Below are 24,718 nucleotides of genomic sequence, written 5' to 3' on the forward strand. Positions count from 1 at the left end.
TTGTTCTCCTCAAATCAAATTCCTTCCTTCTTCCCTGTTGGAATCCTTCAAATAACTTCCCTGTAAATTACTGATTAGCTAAATTTTTTCAACTTTCTTTCAAGAATATTTATTCTCTATTTATAATCAGCGCTATGGAATTTGGCGGCGCTTTACAAATAAATGATAATAATAATAATAATAATAATCAAATATCTCTTTTTTTATTCCTTATCTCTTGCTCAATAATGCCTCCTCTCCACCCCTTACAGTTGCTTTTTTATCTCATTGTCCAATGCCTCTGGAGTGTGTTACCTTTGGTTATCAGTCTAACATTTAAATCTAAAAATTCCCTCCTCAAACTGTTAGACATTTTGGAAGATTGTTTTTTAGAACAGGTGCACCATATTCATTGGATTCTATACTGTTTTATTCATTTTAAAATGCACTTATACCCTTTGAATTGTCTAAATGTAAAGTGCTGTGTACATTGATAATTCTATACAAATAAAGATAAATACAACCACAAACTTACCTACATCTATATTCAAAATAAATAGAAGTATAAATAATCCCCAAATCCAGAATTCATTTTAAAACCCAGACTTTTTCATTCATATTTTCCCTGCTAGTAGGTTCCAATCTTCTTTCCTTTGTCTTTGTTTTTTGTTTTTCTTTGTAATTTCTAGTCTACTCTATTTTTTTAACACAATAACTATTGCCTTTCTGATAACAGTACTGTTCTATATTTCATGTGGTACTATGTATATAAACATATTACAAATTATATAAAACTACTTTTAGGTTACGTGTATAACCGTTATCATGATATGTAAATATTACCTAAATAACAAAAGATATTGCTGTTTACACTTGGTTCCATCCCCTCTCCAAACTGCCCTATTTTACAGATGTAAATATACAAATATTTCGAAACCTAAACTATTCCAAAATCCAAAGCTTTTCTGGTATATATATATATATATATATATATATATATGTATACTGTATATATATATATATATATATATATATATATATATATATATATATAAAACAGCACTCTCTGGACTTAACAGCAAATAATCAATTTATTAGGTAACGTTTCGGGGAATGCTCCCCTTCATCAGACCAACAATACACAAGTGAGACAAACCTTTATACACACATAAACCCTTCCCCCAGTGCAAAAAAACGCCAAACGTTGTTGCCAAGGCAACTAACTTGTAACAAAATAAAGCAAGCAATTAGTAACAATTTCATTGAAACATCAATAGGTAAATTACCATATGCAAATGGAAACACATATTGTCTAAATACCATAGACATATGCTGAACTGGCCCCTGGGGTGTTATTATGTAAGCCACAAGATGATATAACAAAAGGACAATCAGGATTTGAACCATTATAGGCCCCTGCAAGCGTCTGGTAGATCAAAGGTTAAATTAACTAAAATGCACTCCTAGTGATGCAGTTAACACAAGACATAAAACCATCACATTATAAAAAATATATATGACTCAATAAATACATGTATTACTGTAAAAACCTTCGTGTCATCAGATTTGCTACAAGTTCAAATAACAGTGGGCACCGCGCTAGACCCGGGGCATGTATCAAAGAGGAAGAAGGTGATCGGGATACACTACTGCTTCAGAAGGAGGCAAAATGGATATACAAATTGGACACTGTACACCCCAGAGGCCTTAATATGGGGATTGATTGGCATTGCTTCTTGTGAGGACATTAAGGAAGAGAGGGTGCCGCCTGGACTGCTTGAACTGGAACCACACTGTCCCCCTGGTGCATTATAGGACGGTGACTCACTTATGCTAGTAGATCTATCCATCCATTGATGTTTCAATGAAATTGTTACTAATTGCTTGCTTTAAATTGTTACAAGTTGGTTGCCTTGGCAACAATATTTGGCGTTTTTTTGCACTGGGGGAGGGGTTTATGTGTGTATAAAGGTTTGTCTCACTTGTGTAGGGGAAGGGGAGCATTCCCCGAAATGTTACCTAATAAATTGATTACTTGCTGTTAAGTCCAGAGAGTGCTGTTTTCTATTTCTATATATCCTTGCATACTCTAGCACCCTGGGACTTGGAGTACTGTTCGTGAGAGTGCACCTGCCTCATGCTGTTTATATATATATATATATATATATATATATATATATATATATATATATTAGGATAAGGTACTTATTCTAGGATACAATACAAGGGCTCAATTTAGAGATAAATATTAAAAGGGAACTGGATACTGATACAAATGTGAGGATCCAGTTTGGGTTAATGAATCTAAAATAGAGATTATATAGGATACCCCAACTTGATATAGATGGCTTGTTACAAATTATGTTTAATGTGGGATGAGTGAAATTTTTCACTCTAGTCAAACTGATCTGATGGGACAGTTCATTCACATACTAACTGCAGATTTGCAGTGGATTAATACTAGGTCTGTGAATGCTCTTAGGGGGTCAGTAAACAATAATAATGTGTCTTGTACTATGAGAGGTGGCATAGTAAACATGTTTATTAGATTATCCAAATTTAGGCCTCCAAAATAAAATGAATTAACGAGGGGAAAGGGCAGTAATTATTAACTTTACCTTAGTAAGCGATCTGTAGGGGAGTGTGTTGGTATAAAGATGTATATACCAGTCAAGATGGAGCTGCTGGTGCAATGCCGCCCCCTACAGATTCGCGGCCAATAGGCCGCCAGCAGGGGGGTGTCAATCAACCCGATCGTACTCGATCGGGTTGATTTCCGGCGATGACTGTCCGCCTGCTCAGAGCAGGCGGACAGGTTATGGAGCAGCGGTGTTTGTGACCGCTGCTTCATAACTGCTGTTTCTGGTGAGTCTGAAGACTCGCCAGAAACAGAGGCCATCAAGCTCCTTACGGAGCTTGATAACTAGAAGCCAAGGTCTTTACATATGCAAAGTACTTCACCCTTTCCAAGAAAGATCTCAGGATATAAGCAGGACAGCTGAGAGGGATAGGGGGCAGTTGGGATGGAAGTTTGGTAGGTATACACACACACACACACACTGACACTCAAAACACACATGCACTCACATACACAAACACATGCAACCGCAAAGTCAATCTAGATAGGAAGAAAGGGCTTTGGTAAGTGCACACACACACACACAGAGACACCCACCCTGTAATAACTGTTAGATAGGATACATTGTGTGTTTGGGAGTAGGACTGAAAACCTCTTTATGTAGCTGTCTCTGTAACCTTTCTGTAATTTGGGCAGATTCTAATTAAAGCTCTCTCTCTGGTAAAGAACTGAGCCCATACAATATTTACCTGGGATTGTTGGTAAAGGTGAATAGTGTACAAGTGTGTAGTGAGGTGACACTAGGGGTTATTACATTTATTACACAGCGCAGAGGATATTATCCAGAGCATGTAAAAAGTGGATTTATTGAATGTGATCCAGGTGGATTCGAGGGATAATTGTGCAAAACCAAGCACTTTTTGTAAAGGGTTTTGTACCTGTAATAATGTGTGTGGTCTCTGTCATGGTCTCTGTCATACCCACGTTGTCCTTACCTGTTCTATATAGTAAGTCAAAGGTTCTTTCCCACGAGGATCTGGCTCATTCCAGCAAAGTACAAAGTAGTCCTCACTAATTTCACCAGCATGGACGTTGGTTGGTGGTAACGGCAAGGTAATTTCTTCTTTATTAATGAGAGAAAAGTAATAGTATTTAAAGTGTGTTCTGCACTATATATCAGTCTGCTTCTTTCAAATAAGTGATAAAGTTGGGCCCTAAACGTCCTCATACAGCTATTAAGATAAAGTAAATTACTGTCAATAATAGAAATATTTAATTATGGTTGTTTAGGGATTAAAATAGGGGGACTATTAAGTGTAATATCCTGTGTGGAATTTATTCATTTGCCTCATGTGCCATGTTTTAATTCTCTACCACATAATGTACCAATGAGATATTAACCTGCAGGAGAGACTCACCCTCAAGGTCGTCTTTAGAAACAATAATCTTCTTTCCTTCATCATATGGTATTACTTGTGATAAAAAAAGAACAGTCAAGGTTATCACAAGTAATTAAATGGCACAAAATCTCAGATATTTCTAGTTTCATCTGCTTTACACTGCAAGAAAATTACGTTTTTTGGGGGGAGAGAGAAGGGTAGAGTACATAGTCTAACTCTAGACCAACATTGAAAAAGATCTGCAAACAATTTAAATCTTTTAAAAACATTTAAATATCTATTTTGTTAGTATACGTTGCAGTACAGTGATACAGTATATACATTGTAAAGCCTCTTGATTCCTGCACTGTGGATAGTTATGGACAAATATAAATACAATCACTGGCTGCATATAATTTTGTTAGGTCAGGCGTATGAATACTGATATACTGTTTGTCTCACTGAGGTCATGTCAATAAACAAGTTACAAGTTTCAGAGCAGAAAATGCAGGCATAATAAATTGAGTGCATAGCAAAGATTATATATATATATATATATATATATATATATATATATATATATATATATTTTAGGGCTAGATTACAAGTGGAGCACTATTTAACACTCCCGCTTGAGTGTTAACTGCGCTAGAAGTAAGCTTTGTGTACATATGTATTTATGTGTTTATATGTCTGTAAATACATATATACAAATATAAACACATACAGTAAATAAATATGTAAACATATATAGGCATATATCTATATCTATATATATATATATATATATATATATATATATATACATATTACACATACTTTAGAGATGTATGTATCTCTATATTAAAGCCCTTTGGTGCCTTTTTTTTATTTATTTATTGAGGAAAGTATACATACAGCGATCACAAAAATACAACATCAATTATTGAAGACACAGGAATGTACACGGATTGATCTAAGCAGACTTGTGTTGCTCATCATTACTTTACTATCTTTATGGTAGATATAATTAATTTTTTGTAAAACAAACATTAGAGGAACAAAGAGCCAACAATAAACCTGTTCACTCATGCTTCGTTAGACAAGCTCCAACTTGCTTGTACAAGTCGTGGTCGTCTCTTCCCATAAGAATCTAATATCTAAAAAATTAATAGATGAGTTGTTTTTCATATGGCTATGTTCTACAAGACCTAAAAGTTCGGTAACTCTGTCTAACCATAGAGTATATGGTGGGATCAGGGGGATTTCCAATGTCTAGCTATCAGAGATTTAGCTACGTTTAAACCTATTTGTATGAGAATAAGGTGTAATCTGCATTTTATTTTGGGAAGATCATTAAGTAATGCCCATTCAGGCGATAAGATCTGGTCCTGTGAGATTCTATTCGATGGAATGCCATAGAGGGGTGATCTTGGGGCACAGCCACCAAATATGAATCAAGGAACCATCTTCCCCACAGCCCCTCCAACATAGCCGGGAGGCACCTGGGTAGATGGAGTGCAATCTTAGGGGGTCATATACTACTGCATCAACAACTTATAGTTTAACTCTAAAATCTGCGGGGAGGTGGAGGTGCCTTTTTTTTCTTTCTAACACCTGAGATCTCATATCTTTGAGCCTTTGGGGCCGATTTACTAATGTCCGCCGCACATTGATAAATGCCGACTGCCGACAGCATACACTAGTGAAATGATTGTGCAATGCTGCCCCTGCACATTTGCGGCCAATCGGCCGCTAGCAGGGGGTATCAATCAACCCGATCGTATCCGATCGGGCTGATTGCTGTCCGCCGCCTCAAAGGTGGCAGACGAGTTAAAAAGCAGGGGTTTTATGACCGCTGCTTCTTAACTTCTGTTTCAGGCGGACCTGAATTGGAGTGGGTCGGAAGCAGTATTCGCTGCTTCATAAATCGACCCCTTTATAACTTTTATGTGCAATTTTTTTTTAGAATAATTTTTATTAGATGGTGTTATGAGTGTAACTGTACTTTGAAGTATATTTTTTAAGTGTTTTGTGACACTTTTTAGTGAAGCCAGTTAACCAAAGCTCTGAGGACACGGTAATCATTCTATAATGGATCACGATTGCCATTTACTTTCATCTCGTAATACCAGTGGTAAACATAACGAGAAAACACACCCACAATAAACGCCTTATTGCTTGTGAGCAAACGTTAGCGAACCACTCGTAATCTGGTCCTCAATGAGGAATTACATTTAGAGTTTAATGTTCCATTAAGACATAGCTAAAAACCAGAAATGTCATTGTTTTTTCATGTGTGAATAAGAGCAAACAATTTTAGTTTAATTTCCCTAGATTTCTTTTTCAGAACTGCCTTATGGCACACTTGAACCTATGAAGTAAAGTCAAACAGGAAGGCTCTTCATGCCCTGTGCTAGCTGAATGCTTAGCAATTTTCTCTGCAGTTTTCCATTTTATAATGAAGTCACTCAACATAAACACAGATGAAACATAAACACAGATGAAATGTGTTACCAAACAATCCCAAACAGAGATTAATCCATAAACAAACAAAAAATATATTCTCAAACTTCTTCATTCCCTGTTTAGAAACCATGAAACTCTCTTTAATGTTAAATATCCACATATATATATATATATATATATATATATATATATATATATATATATATATATATATATATAGGGAAAAGGGTTTGTTCTAATAGCGCTTGCAGAAGACGTTCCTCATGTGCATATGTTGGAAAGGATACAGAGAAATGCAAATATCCCAAATGAGTAAATGATCAAGCGGATGAAATTAGTGCCTATAAATGCTCACCTGTTGGATCACAGGGTCCAGTAATCAGCGTCGTATGACCTATATTAATACTTAGGGGGTGATGAAATGAGCCAGAGAAGAGATCAGAGCAGCCTTTGGGGAACATATATATATATATATATATATACCAACTAGTCTGATATTTAATCTTGAGCAGTATGGCTGGTTAGTTGTGATCTGGTCAGTACAGAAAGGTACTAAACTTGATTTAGATATATACAATCAGCATGGCACTCAAAGCTGATAAAACTCGATCTAGTAATGAAAAACAAACATTGTATTGTAAAGTTTGTATTTGGTATTGGAATGAAAAGTACACCTGCGTATGCTCACCAAGTTCACTTTTATCTGTTTTTTTGTTTCCAGAGGCCTTGCATAAGAGATCCCTCTCTACATATCTCAAAACAGAATGAACCTATCATGGTTGATTATATTATTTCCTACCTGTTCTATGTTACATTTTGCATATATTATGTATTAATATTGTTTTTGTATTTTATTGAACCCTATTGTATCAATGCAATGTTTTGTGGACCCAGGACATACTTGAAAACGAGAGAAATCTCAATGTATCATTCCTGGTAAAATATTTTATAAATAATTCCTGCTTTTTTTAATTAAAGATAGCAAGAGAACAAAGAAAATTTAATAATAGGAGTAAAATAGAAATTTGCTTAAAATTGCATACTGTATCTGAATCATGAAAGAAAAAAAAATGGGTTTAGTATCCCTTTAAAGGAACATGAAAGTCAAAATTAAATGTTCAGATTCAGATAGAATACGCAGTTTAAAAAAGATCACATTTTTACTTTCAAGTTGCAAGTTAAAACAACTGCATTTTACTGTAAAGTCTAAGGGTCTGAATTATTGTGCGGATGGACATGATCCGCTGTAGTGGATCATTTCCGCTGCACATCGATAAATGCCGACAGCATACGCTGTCGGCATTTATCATTGCACAAGCAGTGAAATGCTTGTGCAATGCCGCCCCCTGCACATTTGCGGCCATTAACAGGGGGTGTCAATCAACCCGATCGTATCTGATTGGGCTGATTGCTCTCTGCCGCCTCAGAGGTGGCGGACTAGTTAAGGAGAAGCGGTCTTAAAGGGAAATGAGACCCAATTTTTTTCTTTCGTGATTTAGAAAGAGCATGTCATTTTAAACAATTTTCTAATTTGCTTCTATTATCTAATTTGCTTCATTCTCTTGATATCACTTGCTTAAAAGCATATCTAGATATGCTCAGTAGCTGCGGATTGGTTGCTGCACATAGAGGCCTTGTGTGATTGGCTCACACATGTGCATTGCTATTTCTTCAACAAAGGATATCTAAACAATTGAGCAAATTAAATAATAGAAGTAAATTGGAACGTTGTTTAAAATTGCATGCCCTATCTGAATCATGAAAGTTCAATTTTGACTAGACTGTCCCTTTAAGACTGCTGATTCTTAACTCCTGTTTCTGGCGAGCCTGAAGGCTAGCGCGGAAACAGATGCATTTAAATGCATACTGGGCTTGATGAACCGGCCCCATAATATTACGTTTTGTGTTTTGTCTTTATTTGATCATCAATGTCTTATTTTAGATGATCATTGTAATCTCTATGTTGGTTATTTTCTGTACCACGTTATTCTAAGAGTTCAGATACATATTTGATAAGGCTGACAAGAGAACTAAGTAAAGTGGAAAATGAAGACCTGTAAGACCAAGGAAAGGACTTGTTAGATGAAAATGTACCTACAACCTTCTACAGAGGTTGTAGAAGAACAAACATATGAACTGATATGCAATACCCCTATTGCATTAAATAAACATAATACAACTCAATGACTGTTGTTTTAAATAGGAGATCACAATTTTTATCAATACAAACCTATATTTCTTTGCTTTTCATCAGGGTTTTTCATGGTCACAGGCTTACTGGCTTTAGATGGGAGACTAATGCCAGACTGGTTGACAGCTTTCACCCTGAACTGATAGGTTTTCCCTTCAGTCAGACCAGATACAGGAAACCGACAGATTTTTGTAGGGTGCTCATTGCACTTTATCCACTGATTTGAGGAGACATCACACCTATGTAAAGAACCACATGATTTTGTTTAAGTTAACGGGAAATAAGCAATTAAATTGAATGTATTTAGACGTTCCGTACATATTTGAATCTATTTATAGATGCATAAGCATTATAAGAAGTACTTTAAAGGGACATGCAACCCCACATTTTTCTTTCATGATTCACTTAGAGCATACAATTTTAAAAAAACTTTGCAATTTACCTGTATTATGAAAATTTGCATAATTTTCGTGGTATTCTTTGTTGAAGGAGCAGCAATGCACCACTGGAAGGTAGTTGAACACACTGGGTGAGCCAATGACAACAGGCATATATGTGCAGTTACTAATGAGCAGCTAGCTCCCAATAGCACAATGCTACTCATAAGCCCAGCTAGGTGTGCTTTTCAACAAAGGCTATCAAAGAACAAAGCAAATGAAGTAACATTAGTATAATTGTAAAGTTGTTTAAAATTGTACACTCTGGGGTAAATTTAACAAGCGGCGAGCAGACATGATTCGCTGTTGTCAATTAACATTGCACAAGCATTTCTGGTGAAATGCTTGTGCAATGCCGTACCCTGCTCACTGGCGGTCTATCGGCCGCTAGCAGGAGCCGTCAATTATCCCAACCACTGCTTCTTAACTTCCGTTTCTAGCGGACCAGAAACAATGGGGCGTTGATGCAGCATCTGCTGCTAAATAAATCGACCCCTCTATCATTTTTGGGGTTGCACATCCCTTTAAGTTATGATGGAGGTAAAACTGTGAGATAAAAATCCTCTCTTTCATAAAACTAAGAACCCCAACAATTATTGTTTAGCCAATTGGCACATCTATCCCTGCTTGCCTTCCAACAGAAGTGGTCTGTAAACATTGCACCAGAGAATTCTGGGTAACATATGCAAATTAGATATTTCCCTGATAGGTACTTCTATGTAAACACAAGATTTACATTGCAGGCTCTTTTTTGAATGTAGACATATTGGGCTCCATGTACTAAAGCATCAATTTTCTCGCCGACAACGTGTCTGCTCGATTTTGTCAAATCAATTTTTATTGCATACAATTTTGATTACGGTATATTAAATCTAGGCCTATTACTGCTCGATTTTTGTATAGCTTTCTAAATAACTTATGTTATTTAATCGTTGGGATCACAGATGATTGTGATAGCGACCTAAGAGGTAAAACATAACTCTAATTAAAGGGCCACTAAACCCAAAATCTTTCTTTCATGATTCAGATAGAGAATAGAAATTTAAACAACATTACAATTTAATTATATTATTTATTTTGCTTCATTTTTTAGATATCCTTAGTTGAAGAAAAAGCAATGCAAATGGTGAGCCAATCACACAAGGCTTCTATGTGCAGCAACCAATCAGCAGCTGCTGAGCATATCTAGATATGCTTTTCAGCAAAGAATATCAAGAGAATAAAACAAATTAGATAATATAAGTAAATTAGAAAGATGTTTAAAATTGCATTCTCTTTCTAAATCATGAAAGAAAAAATGTGGGTGTCATGTCCTTTTAATTACTAGTATTTAAATTGAATGATGATCATATTGTAATTATCCAGTAGAGTCGGTTTATCAAAATATTTATTATTTAAAGATATTTTGTCAAATCAATTTTTATTGGCGACAATTTTGATTATGTAAAATGTAGGCCTATTACTGCTAGATTTTTGTATAGCTTTCAAAATAACTATTGTTATCTAATTTACTTCATTCTCTTGATATCCTTTGCTGTAAAGCATATCTAGAAATGCTTACTAGCTGCTTGAACATAGATGCCTCGTCTGATTGGCTCACCCATGTGAATTGTTATTTATTAAAGAAAGGGTATCTAAAGAAACAATCAAATTAGTTAATAGAAGTATATTTGGATAGATGGATAGATGACGCGAAAAGGCAGACTGACTGAAACCAATGATGACGCTGGACACTGCCTGAAATGATCCTGTGGCAAAACAGTGCAAGGCATCAAGAGACTTGAGTATTCTGGGAATGGCCCTTGAACGAGCCGTCACAGGCTCTAGAAAATGTGCTATTTTAGCATATAAAGTTAATATTGAATGTCGATCCAGACGGAACCTTTGAATAACCTCTCTATCGGAAAGGGCATCTAAAGGAACCTGAGGAAGGAATACCCGCTGTACTCGTAATCTCCTTCTTCTAACCACATTCGGTATGGCATCAGGTTGACGAATTTGCCTTCTACCCCTGATTTGCATCAGACGAATAATATACAGTTGAAGAAGTATCTCCATGGCTAGCAGGATCAAAAGTGAGTAACGATTCAATTGTATTGTCCCTCTTTTAAATCAGTTGTAGGCGTATATGTTATAGACCCTATTGTTTATTATGGTGATCACCACCTATTAGCTGGCGAGGGATTTTTCACGAGGTAGGTGCGGAAAAATTCACGAGCGTATAAATAGATAGTTTAGTAATTACTGTTTTGTGCGAGATTTATGTCGAGTGAGTATTTTATAGCTACAAAAAAGACTGTAATTCAAGAGTTGCGGACAAGTTCGCTCGACATTTGTAAATGTAAGGTTTTTAATGGATTCGTGGCATAGTACATACGGTTATTCATCCGCACGCAGAAATTTAGACGGAAATAGTCACAAAGACCTCGCAGACAGCTTAGAACATGGAGCCCATTGCCTCAGATCTGTCTTTGTAAATAAAGTTTAAAGGGACTGTCTACACCAGAATTTGTATTTTTAAAAAAGATAGATAATCCCTTTATTACCTATTACCTAGTTTGCATAACTAACACTGTTATATTATTACACTTTTACCTCTGAGATTACCTTGTATCTAAGCCTCTGCAGACTCCCTGCCTTATTATTATTCTTTTGACAGACTTGCATTTTATCTATTCAGTGCTGACTCATAACTAACTCCACAGGAGTGAGCACAATGTTATCTGTATGGCACACATGAACTAGTGCTCTCTGGTAGGCATGTGCATTAGTTTTTGGATGAATGTACATTCGCCACAAAAATTGTATTTTCGTTTTTGTAAACAAAAACAAAAATCCAAATGAATGCACCAACTAAAACGAAATTTGTCCGTATTCATTTGTTTCCTTTTTTTTTAAGTGTTCAATTCTTACCTTAATACGCTGGAGAGAGAGCTATCCGAGTCCTCTTCTTCCCAGACCCCCTGCTGCGCTAACAGGAGGCTTAGGGGCATATGTATCAAGCTCCGTATGGAGCTTGATGGCCCGTGTTTCTGGCGAGTCTGATGACTCGCCAGAAACAGCAGTCATGAAGCAGCGGTCACAAAGACCGCTGCTCCATAACCTGTCCGCCTGCTCTGAGCAGGCGGACAGACATCGCCGGAAATCAACCCGATCGAGTACGCAGGGGGCGACATTGCACCAGCAGCTCTTGTGAGCTGCTGGTGCAATGCTGAATACGGTGAGCGTATTGCTCGCCGTATTCAGCGAAGTCTGGCGGACCTGATCCGCACTGTCGGATCAGGTCCGCCAGACTTTGATAACTAGAGGCCCTAGTGCGCTCGGCTCCTAGGACCAGCACTAAAGTTAGTGCAGGTCCTAAGAACCAAGAACATTGAGCCAGGTGTTCTCTGGCAAGAAGAGAATTGGGTTAGCGCGCTCTCCAGAGAACCTTTCACCTGTAGCTTCAAAACACTTACTTATTTTAACGAAAATGAATGTAAATGTTTAATGAAAATGAGAAAAACTGTCAAAATGCATTGAGATAAGATTAAATTAACATATGAGCCTACCTAGGTTTAGCTTTCAACAAAGAATATGAAGAGAACAAAGCAAATTTGATGATAAAAGTAAATTGGAAAGTTGTTTAAAATTGCATTTCCTATATGAATCATGAAAGTTTAATTTTGAATTGACTGTCTCTTTAAATGTATGTTACTGTAATTTTTTTAAAACGTTATATCTATCTTCTAGTGTCTCCTTTGCTTCCTAATCGCAATTAGATGCACCTGCTAATCTCTGCAACCGCTGATTGGTTGTATGTGTAGAGCTGCAGGAAAAGAAACATACACAGCCTGAGGCAGATGGTGGAGTCTTTGCTAAAGTAAATTAGCGCATGTATCATGTAAAACAATAATGTTCTATTTCTGCTGGAAAATCCTTTGTTTTCTAAAGTTAACACATTACTTCCATGTACCCATAACTAGTGCAGGCAACATTACTGCTTTTAAATAACCTTCAGAATGTTAATGTTGTAATTGAATATTGATAATAATATAAAGAAAACCTTTGCTCACCTTTCAACATAATATCCACTCACATGATCCCCTCTGTCATCACTAGGAGGGGTCCAGGACACAAGCAAGCTGTCTTTCTGAACATCATGACACTGTACACAGAGAGGAGCCCCAGGGGCCCCTCGTTTTTCTGGATCTGCATCTTTTGTGACATAAGAAATTATATAAATCATTTACTTTCAGCTTTTTTTTTTTTACAAACTATGACATAAGGTTTATGCATTAGTTAAAATTCAAGTTATTGTTTACCAACAAATACCATTACAGATTATCTTCCCCATAAATTAAAACTACCCGATTTGATTAATTCCTGGATTTATCTCAATGTCAAATAACAATCTGAGAATTATTATTTTCAACTGCACATGATAAGAAGTATGCAAGTAGCACAAGAAAATCATTCACCCTTGATGAACTTTTCATTTAACATCATAAGATTCTTATTATTTCAAAGTGTTCAATTTTCCAAAAAGAGATGAAACCAGGAATTTGCCTGCATTTTCACATTTTAGTGATAGCAAACTCTAGCAATAACATATTTTTGTCATTGAATATCCTATATTTTTATTTATTACATAGATAAATATGTCCTCAATAAAGAAGCTGGACGGAAGCTCGCTGCTATTATCCGATTCCCAACCCTCAACGTGGCAGTTTCAAGAAGTTTTCGTGGAGGTGAGAGGAGAACGTTATACTAATCTGTGAATGAAGAAAATACTTCTACCACACTGAGGAGGCATAGAAGCGGTTTTCTGAATTGCTGTGGGACGTTTTTTTCCTTAAAGGGACGCATTCACTTACCTCATAGGATTGAGGTAACTTCTAGTAAGTAGGCACTTACTTCTAATATGTGGCTATTTTAAGAATAAGATTAAAGGGACAGTAAACCTTAAAAATAATGTTATATAATTCTGCACTATGTGCAGAATTATATAACATTATTTTTAAGGTTTACTGTCCCTTTAAGAACAAGATCATACATTGTACAAATTGGGGACTAACTTATTTACAAACCAATCTGAAAACAGACAATATCATCAAACTCTCTTTTGTATAACTAAGGGGGGAAGAACAACTCTTTTTGGGGAATGTTTTATAAAGAATTTAAAGAATTGGAAAAACTTTCATCTAAATAGTGAATATTTGGGTATGCATGTATATTATTATATTATTTCATGTTTTATGTTGACAAAAGTTATCTAGAAATTTAGGTCAACTAATTTTGTGGTTATAAATATATGAGATATCACTACTGTAATATGTGGTGGTAATTGATATTATACATCCTCTGTCAAATATATTGATACATATCTGTAATCCTTCACCTGAACAGTGCGCTCTGATACCATCCTTCTCACTCATATTTTTTTAACAAATTTGAAATAGGAAATTGTTAGGTGGGGACCTTTCATTTTTTCCATATTTCAGGTATTAGGCAGCCGGTTCATTTTCTAGTAGCTTTAATATTGGTCTGGGGGCATTACACTTAGCGCTGATTTTCTTTAGCTCTCTTTCAAATTATTATTTTATATATATATATATATATATATATATATATATATAAAACACGGAAGGGGACTGCAATCTCAAACTGGACCGGGTACATATCCTATGGCCAACAACTTCAGAAATGCAGGCACGGATGAATAAGAGGTGAAATTAGAGCTCAGTTTATTTAAACAGAAGCATCAAATAAAACATAGGGTGAAGAGACTAGGTCTTACGCGTTTCGGCTATGCCTTACTCATAGACCCTCATATACACATCCTATGGCCCTGCAAAGTGCACAGCCCTGAATGCTAAATAGCCCTCACAGATATCTGCACAGTCCCCAAAGTCCCAGGCAGTTGGCCAGATGCGGTAACTAACTCTTACATTTTTGCTTTTAATCTTAGCTGTGTACCTGCAAGTGAGTGCTAGACTTTCTCTGTGTGTTGTGTTAATTTGTTTTGTAATTTTCCCTATGGGCTTTGTACCCAGACTTGTCTGGGGTTAACTGCATGGGGCTCTGGAGACTGTGCAGCTACCTTTGAGAGCTATTAAGCACCCAGGGCTGTGAATTTTGCAGGGTCATTGGATGTGTACCTGGTCCAGTTTGAGAGTGTAGTCCACTTCCATATTTTCTATGTGTCTAGGGAGATTACATAAGTCTGTGGGTGGTCCCCAATTTGTTTGATTGAGAATGCATTGTGTGGCTGTATTAGGGACCCAGGATTGGAGAGACCTTGACGTGGTCTCTAGACTTGACCCATTTGGCCAGATGCATTAACTAACTCTTCCCATTTTGCTTTTAATCTTAGTTGTGTGCTTGCAAGTGAGTGCCAGACTTCCTTTGTGTGTTGTGTTAATTTGTTTTGTAATTTGTCCTATGGGATTTGTACCCTAACTTATCTGGGGTTAACTGCCTGGGGCTCTGGGGACTGTGCTGCTGCCTGTTAGTGCTATTGAGGGTCATTTGCTACAGAATTTTGCGGCGCTATTCAAATAAATGATAATAATAATATTAATATGATGTGTACCTGGTCCAGTTTGAGAGCACAGTCCACTTCTGTGTTTTAATCTTAGCTGTGTACTGTGAGTTCCAGACTTCCTTTGTGTCAAATACCTTTTTTTTTTAGGAAATTTATTGGATGCTTTAAAAAAATGTCTAGATGTTTTTTTTTGTTGTAAAGTATCACATACAAGGATATCACAGTTAGCATTGACAATATAGTAGTTTGTTGATCCTAGGAAAAATCTTATTGCCACTTTGTAGTCAAGAAGGAATTTTTTTACCCTTTGAGGCAAAGCTGGAAAAAGCTTCATTCATTATTATTTTTTTTTGCCTTCTTTTAGATAATTAGTAGTTACCTGCATGTGTGAAAGGTTTAACTTGATGGAATTGAGTCATTATTCTCATATGTAACTATATTAAAGGGACTCAAGATTTAATAAACAATGTATTATTTAAATTGAGGCTAACCTGAAGTGCAAATAATATTTAGCTCTTTGGGTGACACAGTCAGAATTTTTTTTTTTATTCCTCACAGGAATATCCATTTTTCAAAAACAAAACACTGTAATACATTTTGAATAAAGAACATTTTTGAGCATTGTGTCTCTTTAATAATATAATTGGAGAATTAAAAGTGTGTGAAATAAACATTAAACGTTATTTGGCAGACTTTGACAATTAACTTTAATCTGATGCCAATTCTATGTGTCAATCTGCGGTGAATAACTGATAGAAAACGCTGATTTGTGCTGCGCTTTTGTGTCATGTCCTTGAGTACTCAGACACACAAATTCTCTGTGCAATGACCTGTCACTCTCTGTTACAAGTGATAAGAGGGTTGGATGTTAGGGCATGAACCATCAGGTTGTGGGGTCATATGAGTAAAAGTTATTGCAGACCTGGAGATACATACAGACTATGGCAGATCATCAATAACTATTTGCCTTTCACTATTAACTCCTTCTCTTCCTAAAAATAATCAGAAATAGGTATCTGGTAATAAAGCATTACAGAAAAATACATAATTGGTGCTGCTTGTCTTGATCAGACCTTTTTTCCTTTAATGTACAAATTAGTCGGAAGCAATATTTGCTTTTATGCCTGTAGCCTGTGCTGCAGAATATGTCAGTTTTCATAAAATATATGCAATATAATGCAAATAATAATCTTTGGTTTACTGCTACAGTTATACCCAAGGTCTGCAGGTGAGAGTTTTTTTGCTGGAGGCAATAGCATTGTACCTGCTCATATAATTAGGTAGTAGCCACAACGACATGCACATTGTGTATAATTATCAGTAACCCCACCAAACCAGGTATAAACACAAAACTTTATTTCTCTGTTTTCATGTACAATTCTGAGTATACTAAGTTAAAGGGACAGTAAAATCAAAATGAAACTCTCATGATCCAGATAGAGCATGTGGTTTAAAACAGTTTTCCAATTTACTTCTATTATATAATTTGCTTTGTACTCCTTTCTTTGATGAAGAATAAAGCTAGGTAGGCTGATAGAAGCTCAGGAGCACATGTCTATAGCAGTCTATGCCAGCAGCGTTTGTAACTATATATAACATTACTATAGACAATGCGGCAAACATTGCTGCCTCCCAGATGGCTAGTGAAACATGCACGCTCCTGAGCTCACCTAGGATTACTCTTTAACCAAGGATACCAAGAGAACTAAGAGGAAAGTTGTTTAAAATGTCATGCTCTATACAGTCCCTTTAAGTTACATTTTTGCCTTTACTGTCACTTTAATATTGCATACTTTAAATGCCTCTTGCTAAAAAGGTAATTTGTCAAATTTGCTCTTAATTTGGCTTTAACAAACAATCGGCCAGATTACGAGTTTTGCGTTAGGTGCTAACGAGCAGTTTTGTCTCACTTACCTGCAGCGCTGGTATTACAGGTTTTTATAAACCTGGAGTTAAAAGGCAAGAAGTTAGCGTAGAGCAAAATTGTGCTCCTTACCGCACTTAAGTCAACGGTGAGCTGGTTGTACGTGCTCTTGCGATTTCCCCATAGACATCAATGGGGAGAGCCGGCTGAAAAAAAGTCTAACACCTGCAATAAAGCAGCGTAAAGCTCAATAACGCAGCCCCATTGATTCCTATGGGGAAACACATTTTATGTTTACACCTAACACCCTAACATGAACCCTGAGTCTAAACACCCCTAATCTTACACTTATTAACCCCTAATCTGCCGCACCCGACATCACCAACATCTACATTATACTTATTAACCCCTAATCTGCCGCTCCGGACATCGCTGCCACCTACATTATACTTATGAACCCCTAATCTGCTACCCCAACATCGCCACCACCTACATTAAATTTATTAACCCCTAATCTCCCGCCCTCAATATCGCCGCAACCTACCTACACTTATTAACCCCAAATTTGCTGCCCCCCAATGTTGCTGCCACTATATTAAAGTTATTAACCCCTAAACTTAAGTCTAACCCTAACACCCCCTAATTGAAATATAATTTAAATAAATCTAAATAAAATTACTATTATTAACTACATTATTCCTATTTAAAACTAAATACTTACCTATAAAATAAACCCTAAGCTAGCTACAATATAACTAATAGTTACATTGTAGCTAGCTTAGGGTTTCTTTTTATTTTATAGGCAAGTTTGTATTTATTTTAACTAGGTAGAATAGTTATTAAATAGTTATTAATTATTTAATAACTACCTAGCTAAAATAAATACAAATTTACCTGTAAAATAAAACCTAACCTATGTTACAATAACACCTAACACTACACTACAATTAAATAAATTACCTAAATTAAATACAATTAAATAATTTAAATTAAATTAGCTAAATCACAAAACCCCCCCACTAAATTACAGAAAATAAAAAACAAATTACAGATATTTAAACTAATTATACCTAATCTAATAGCCCTATCAAAATAAAAGAAGCCCACCCAAAATAAAAAAAAAACCCTAGCCGAAACTAAACTACCAATAGCCCTTAAAAGGGCCTTTTGCAGGGCATTGCCCCAAAGATATCAGCTCTTTTCCCTGTAAAAAAATACAAACAACCCCCCAACAGTAAAACCCACCACCCACACAGCCAATCCCCCAAATAAAATACTAACTAAAAAAACCTAAGCTCTCCATTGCACTGAAAAGGGCATTTGGATGGGCATTGCCCTTAAAAGGGCATTTAGCTCTATTGCGGCCTAAAGTCCATAATCTAAAAAATAAATCCACCCAATACACCCTTAAACAAATCCTTACGCTAACCCCCGAAGATTCACTTACCGGGAGAAGTCTTCATCCAAGCGGCAAGATGTCCTCAACGAAGCCGGCAGAAGTGGTCCTCCAGACGGGCAGAAGTGGTCCTCCAGACGGGCAGAAGTGGTCCTTCAGACGGGCAGAAATGGTCCTCCAGATGGGCAGAAGTCTTCATCCAGATGGCATCTTCTATCTTCATCCTTCTGGCACAGAGCGGGTCCATCTTCAAGACATCCGACGCGGAGCATCCTCTTCAAACAATTCTTTGTAATGAATATCTCTTTAAGTGACGTCATCCAAGATGGCGTCCCTTAGATTCCGATTGGCTGATAGAATTCTATCAGCCAATCGGAATTAAGGTAGAAAAAATCCTATTGGCTAATGCAAACAGACAATAGGATTGAGCTGGCATTCTATTGTCTGTTCCAATCAGGATTGAAGTTTTATTTTCTGTAATTTAGTGGGGTTTTTTTTTTTGTGAATTAACTAATTTAATTTATTAAATTGTATTTAATTTAGGGAATTTATTCAATTGTAGTGTAGTGTTAGGTATTATTGTATAGGTTTAGGGGATAATAAATTTAATATAGTGGCGTCGACGTTGGGGACGGCAGATTAGGGGTTAATAAGTATAATGTAGGTGGCGGCGATGTTAGGGGTGGCAGATTAGGGGTTAATAATATTTAACTAGTGTTTGCGAGGCGGAGTGCGGCAGTTTAGAGGTTAATATGTTTATTCTAGTGGCGGCGATGTCCGGAGCGGCAGATTAGGGGTTAATAATTTAATTTTAGTGTTTGCGATGCAGGAGGGTCTCGGTTTAGGGGTTAATAGGTAGTTTATGTGTGTTAGTGTACTTTTTAGCACTTTAGTTATGAGTTTTATGATACGGCGTTGTAGTGTAAAACTCATAACTACTGACTTTAAAATGCGTTACGGATCTTGGAGGTAGAGGGTGTACCGTTCCCTTTTTGGCCTCCCAGGAAAGACTCTTAATACCAGCGCTATGGAAGTCCCATAGAAAAAAGGGTTTACAAAGTTTACGTAAGTCGGTTTGCGGTAAGGCCAAAAAAGTGTGCGGGCCCCTAAACCTGCAAGACTCGTAATAGCAGCGGTAGTAAAAAAGCAGCGTTAGGACCTGTTAACGCTGCTTTTTTACCTTAATGCACAACTCGTAATCTAGCCGAAAATTACTTAGGTAACATTGCAGTCACTCATTATTATTCAGATGTTAATTCTGTAATTTAGACTTTTTGGATCACTCATATAGCATTCATAAATGAGATTATATATCCTTGTTTACATGCCATACTGGATATCAAACACAAGTAGGTCCTCCTATACAAAAAAACATAATTCCATGGTATTTTTGTTTCTATTTGTACAGAGACACAGATTCATTTTTTAGTATGGGGTCATTTATTTTCTGATTCACCCTTGTTGGCTTTACATTAGAATTCTGTTTGCTTGACACCCTCCCTATCAACAGCAAACATATCTTATTTATTCACTGTATGGTGTTTACATTTCTCTACTGAATGACAAAAGAACATTATGCTTATTTGCTATAAATGAAGGAACCAATAGCACTGTGTACACTTCCTGTTCTTTCCAATTATTTCTTCATTTAAGTTTAGTAATTTATCACCGGTAGGTGCAGAGATTAAAGGGACATGATGCACATTTTTATATAATCAGTTTTCCATTTTACTTCTCTTATCAAAATGTCTTAATTATTTTGGTATCCTTTGTTGAAGGAGTAGCAATGCACTTCTGGGAACTAGCTGACCAAATCTGGTGAGCCAATGACAAGGTGTATATGTACAGTCACCAATCAGTAGCTAGCTCCCAGTAGTGCATTGCTGCTCCTTAGCCTACCTAGGTATGCTTTTCAATAAAAGATTCCAAGAGAACACACCACATTAAATGATAGAAGTACAATTGAAATGTGTTTAAAATTGCATGCTCTATCTGAATCATGAAAGTTTAATTTTGATTTTGCTGACTCTTTGTTTCATTTTTCAGTTTTTGTGTGTGTGTATAGGATTAGCATTGCTACATATTTATCAGTTTCAGTCTATCTGCATCGTTCTATAGAACCTGATTAGTAAAATAAATACATATATAGCTTGCACATATCTGTGAACCAGCATGCAATAGGGTATTTTATTAAAGCAAATAAGATTTTTAGGAACTCTCTAATATGCAAATAGCTTAGATCTACGGCAAGTATGTGTGTGCCGGTCATGCTACTAGCGCCTCTAGAAAAAAAACACTCTGTAGCATTACATACAAGATGCCATCAGCCAGTGCTTTAATACAAACGTATTAACACCTGAACAAGACAAAGCTAATTATACACTCAGCTGTACTGAATTTACGCTTTGGAATTAACAGGGAATTGAAACGTACCTTTAACAAACACATATGCACTTTGTTCCTTGTTCCCAGACGATGACGGAACACAGACTGTATAGAACCCTTCATCTTCTTTATAAGCAGGAGATGCACTTAGAGACACGTCATACCCTGCGCAATTTATATTCTTGCGTGTTGATTCCTTCTGCAGTGCCCCTGTGTTATAATAAATTCAATAAATATAGACTATAGTTATTTCCAATGTTTCTAGTAAAGTCATCAAATTCTCCTCATTTTAATAATGAATATTACTATTAATAGCCCTATATCTACTTTACTCTATGTCTATCAGTGACCTTACCCCCTCAATTTTAATTCCAAAACTGCTTCTCACGATTTCCTCTATTTTCTGAAAATTCATTTTCAGCAAAACTTGTGTTATTTTTCTTCTTTGTCTTTCAATATAAACGGCCAGATTATAAGTGGAGCGCAAAATATCTCTTTCGCTAATGTGCGCTGGTATCACAGGTTAGGTGCAATGAGGTGCATTGCTCTCACAAGAGTGCACTTCTATAGGCTCCAATGGGAGCCTCGTTCTCGCGCCGTTAGACACGGCATGAGAACTAGCCCATCAAAGGGTTTAAGTCACGCAGCGATGGGCAGAAAATGCAAATATATATGTATATGATTATATACATATATATTTATGGGTTAATATGTGTATATACATATATATTTATGGGTTAATATGTATATATACACATATAAACCCATTAATATATATGTACAGTATATAAGCATATACATATATAGTTACAGCGAATGCACAGTTCTCATAGACCACAATGTAAAGGCCCTCTTCTGTGCCATTTTTTTATCTAATACCCCACAGCACATTTAAGAAATTACCTCTGGTTAATTTTCAGAATGCTAATTGCTACTGCGACAAGCTTGCTGTAGCAATAACCATCCAATTGTAATGGCTAGTTATTTATCGCGCATGCCCATAAACGGCTAAATTTGCCCATTTACAGGTGCACGATAAATTAGCGCTCCAAACTAGCCCAAAATGTTTAGTAAGCACAACTTTGCAATATACATTCATTATTTATTTTGTCCACTCTTAATGTAATTTAGCTCTAAAATATGTAGATTTTGTAATCCCAAAACTGGAAATGCACCCTGTGAACTTCTCAAGGCTAACCCTGCTACATACACTTTCCTCAATTTAGCAGACAACAACTGCAAAACAATGCATTTCATGCTAATATAAAGACAGTGGCTATAATTGCCATCTGCAGATTCATGGCATGATTGGTTCCTCCATATAAAGTAAGTGGTGGGTAGAGTTGGCTATTGTAAAACAATGCAGCAAACAAGATGTTAATTTGTTTTAAAAATATTAAGGGGTAGATTTATTAAGCAGGGGATGTGGCAATCTACCTTCGAGGTGGCGGACTGCCATCATCCAGATCAGATATGATCGGGATGATTGACACCCCTTGCTAGCGGCCATTTGACCGCAAATGTGCAGGGGGCGGCATTGCACAAGCATTTCACCAGAAATGCTTGTGCAATGTTAAATGCTGACAGCGTATGCTGTCTGCATTTAGCGATGTCGGATGGACATGATCTGCTACAACGGATCAGGTCCATCCAACATTTGATAAATCTACCCCATAGGCTTTACTGCTCCTATGTCTGGGTATGGGCAATTAGATACTTCGTTAGTGCAATAATGCGGAAGAAGGCGGCTGCTCGCAGGATTCGGCTCTTTATTCTTATGAAAGTGTAACACAATAATATCTGGATTTGCACAGGTCATAGTGTGTTGCACTTTCACCAGAAGAGATCCTGCTCCAAAAGGAGTTGAACGCCGCAAACAGCCGCCTTCTTCTGTATTTGCTGATGAAGCGTCCGAATGCCCACACGACCTGTTTCTCTAACTTCTTATCATTCACTCTTCTTTTTTTCCAACCAATGTTTATCCTCATTTCCATGGCTGCCAATAGAAATTTTGGGGCCCCTTACTTAACTATTGATCAGCCCCCCCCCCCTTGACATGTGCAATTTTTGACCAAGTGACTAAAATGTATATGCACTTTATTCTTAAATGTAGTCAAACTTGTGACGTGGGCGTGACCGGGCGGGTGTGACATGGGCAGGGCCTGGGCGTGATGTGGGCGGGGACGGACTTGACGCTGGCGTGGCCAGATGCACAAAAGAGAGGGGGGAGAGAGCACAAAAGAGAGGGGGGAGAGAGCGCAAAAGAGAGGGGGAGAGGGTACAAAAGAGGGGGAGAGAGCCAAAAGAGAGGGGGGGAGCACAAAAGAGAGGGGGAGGGAGCACAAAAGAGAGAGGAGAGAGAGCACAAAAGAGAGGGAGGAGAGAGCACAAAAGAGAGTGGGAGAGAGCACAAAAGAGAGGGGGAGAGAGCGCAAAAGAGAGGGGGAGAGAGCGCAAAAGAGAGGGGGGAGAGAGCACAAAAGAGAGGGGGAGAGAGCACAAAAGAGAAGGGGAGAGAGCACAAAAGAGAGGGGGGGAGAGCACAAAAGAGAGGGGGGAGAGAGCACAAAAGAGAGGGGGAGAGAGCACAAAACAGAGGGGGAGAGAGCACAAAAGACAGGGGGAGAGAGCACAAAAGAGAGGGGGAGAGAGCACAAAAGAGAGGGGGGAGAGAGCACAAAAGAGAGGGGGAGAGAGCACAAAAGAGAGGGGGGAGAGAGCGCAAAAGAGAGGGGGAGAGGGCACAAAAGAGGGGGAGAGAGCCAAAAGAGAGGGGGGGAGCACAAAAGAGAGGGGGAGGGAGCACAAAAGAGAGGGGAGAGAGAGCACAAAAGAGAGGGAGGAGAGAGCACAAAAGAGAGTGGGAGAGAGCACAAAAGAGAGGGGGAGAGAGTGCAAAAGAGAGGGGGAGAGAGCGCAAAAGAGAGGGGGGAGAGAGCACAAAAGAGAGGGGGAGAGAGAACAAAAGAGAAGGGGAGAGAGCACAAAAGAGAGGGGGGAGAGCACAAAAGAGAGGGGGGAGAGAGCACAAAAGAGAGGGGGAGAGAGCACAAAACAGAGGGGTAGAGAGCACAAAACAGAGTGGGAGAGAGCCCAAAAGAGAGGGGTAGAGAGACCACAAAAGAGAGGGGGGAGAGAGCACAAAAGAGAGGGGGAGAGAGCACAAAAGAGAGGGGGAGAGAGCACAAAAGAGAGGGGGAGAGAGCACAAAAGAGAGGGGGGAGAGAGCACAAAAGAGAGGGGAGAGAGAGCACAAAAGAGAGGGGGGAGAGAGAGCACAAAAAAGGGGGGGAGAGCACAAAAGAGAGGGGGAGAGAACACAAAAGAGAGGGGAGAGAGCACAAAAGAGAGGGGGGAGAGAGCACAAAAGAGAGGGGGGAGAGAGCAAAAAAGAGAGGGGGAGAGAGCACAAAAGAGAGGGGGGAGAGAGCACAAAAGAGAGGGGGAGAGAGCACAAAAAAGAGGGGGAGAGAGCACAAAAGAGAAGGGGAGAGAGCACAAAAGAGAGGGGGAGAGAGCACAAAAGAGAGGGGAG

At 37.7% G+C, this 24,718-nt stretch overlaps 1 protein-coding gene across 1 annotated transcript in view; it reads right to left on the reverse strand.

Moving 5' to 3' along the window:
- Nucleotides 1-24,718, reverse strand: part of MYOM3 (myomesin 3) — a 209,580-nt gene that overhangs the window by 74,946 nt on the left and 109,916 nt on the right. Inside the window, exons 9-13 of the mRNA XM_053707175.1 lie at nt 21,232-21,393; nt 13,068-13,209; nt 8,615-8,814; nt 3,976-4,029; nt 3,553-3,680 (exon numbers count right to left, since the gene is read on the reverse strand). Of these exons, the coding sequence (XP_053563150.1) occupies nt 3,553-3,680; nt 3,976-4,029; nt 8,615-8,814; nt 13,068-13,209; nt 21,232-21,393 (686 nt within the window). The remainder of the gene's footprint in view (nt 1-3,552; nt 3,681-3,975; nt 4,030-8,614; nt 8,815-13,067; nt 13,210-21,231; nt 21,394-24,718) is intronic.

Source organism: Bombina bombina, chromosome 3 (genome assembly GCF_027579735.1).
Source record: "Bombina bombina isolate aBomBom1 chromosome 3, aBomBom1.pri, whole genome shotgun sequence".
Taxonomy (NCBI): domain Eukaryota; kingdom Metazoa; phylum Chordata; class Amphibia; order Anura; family Bombinatoridae; genus Bombina; species Bombina bombina.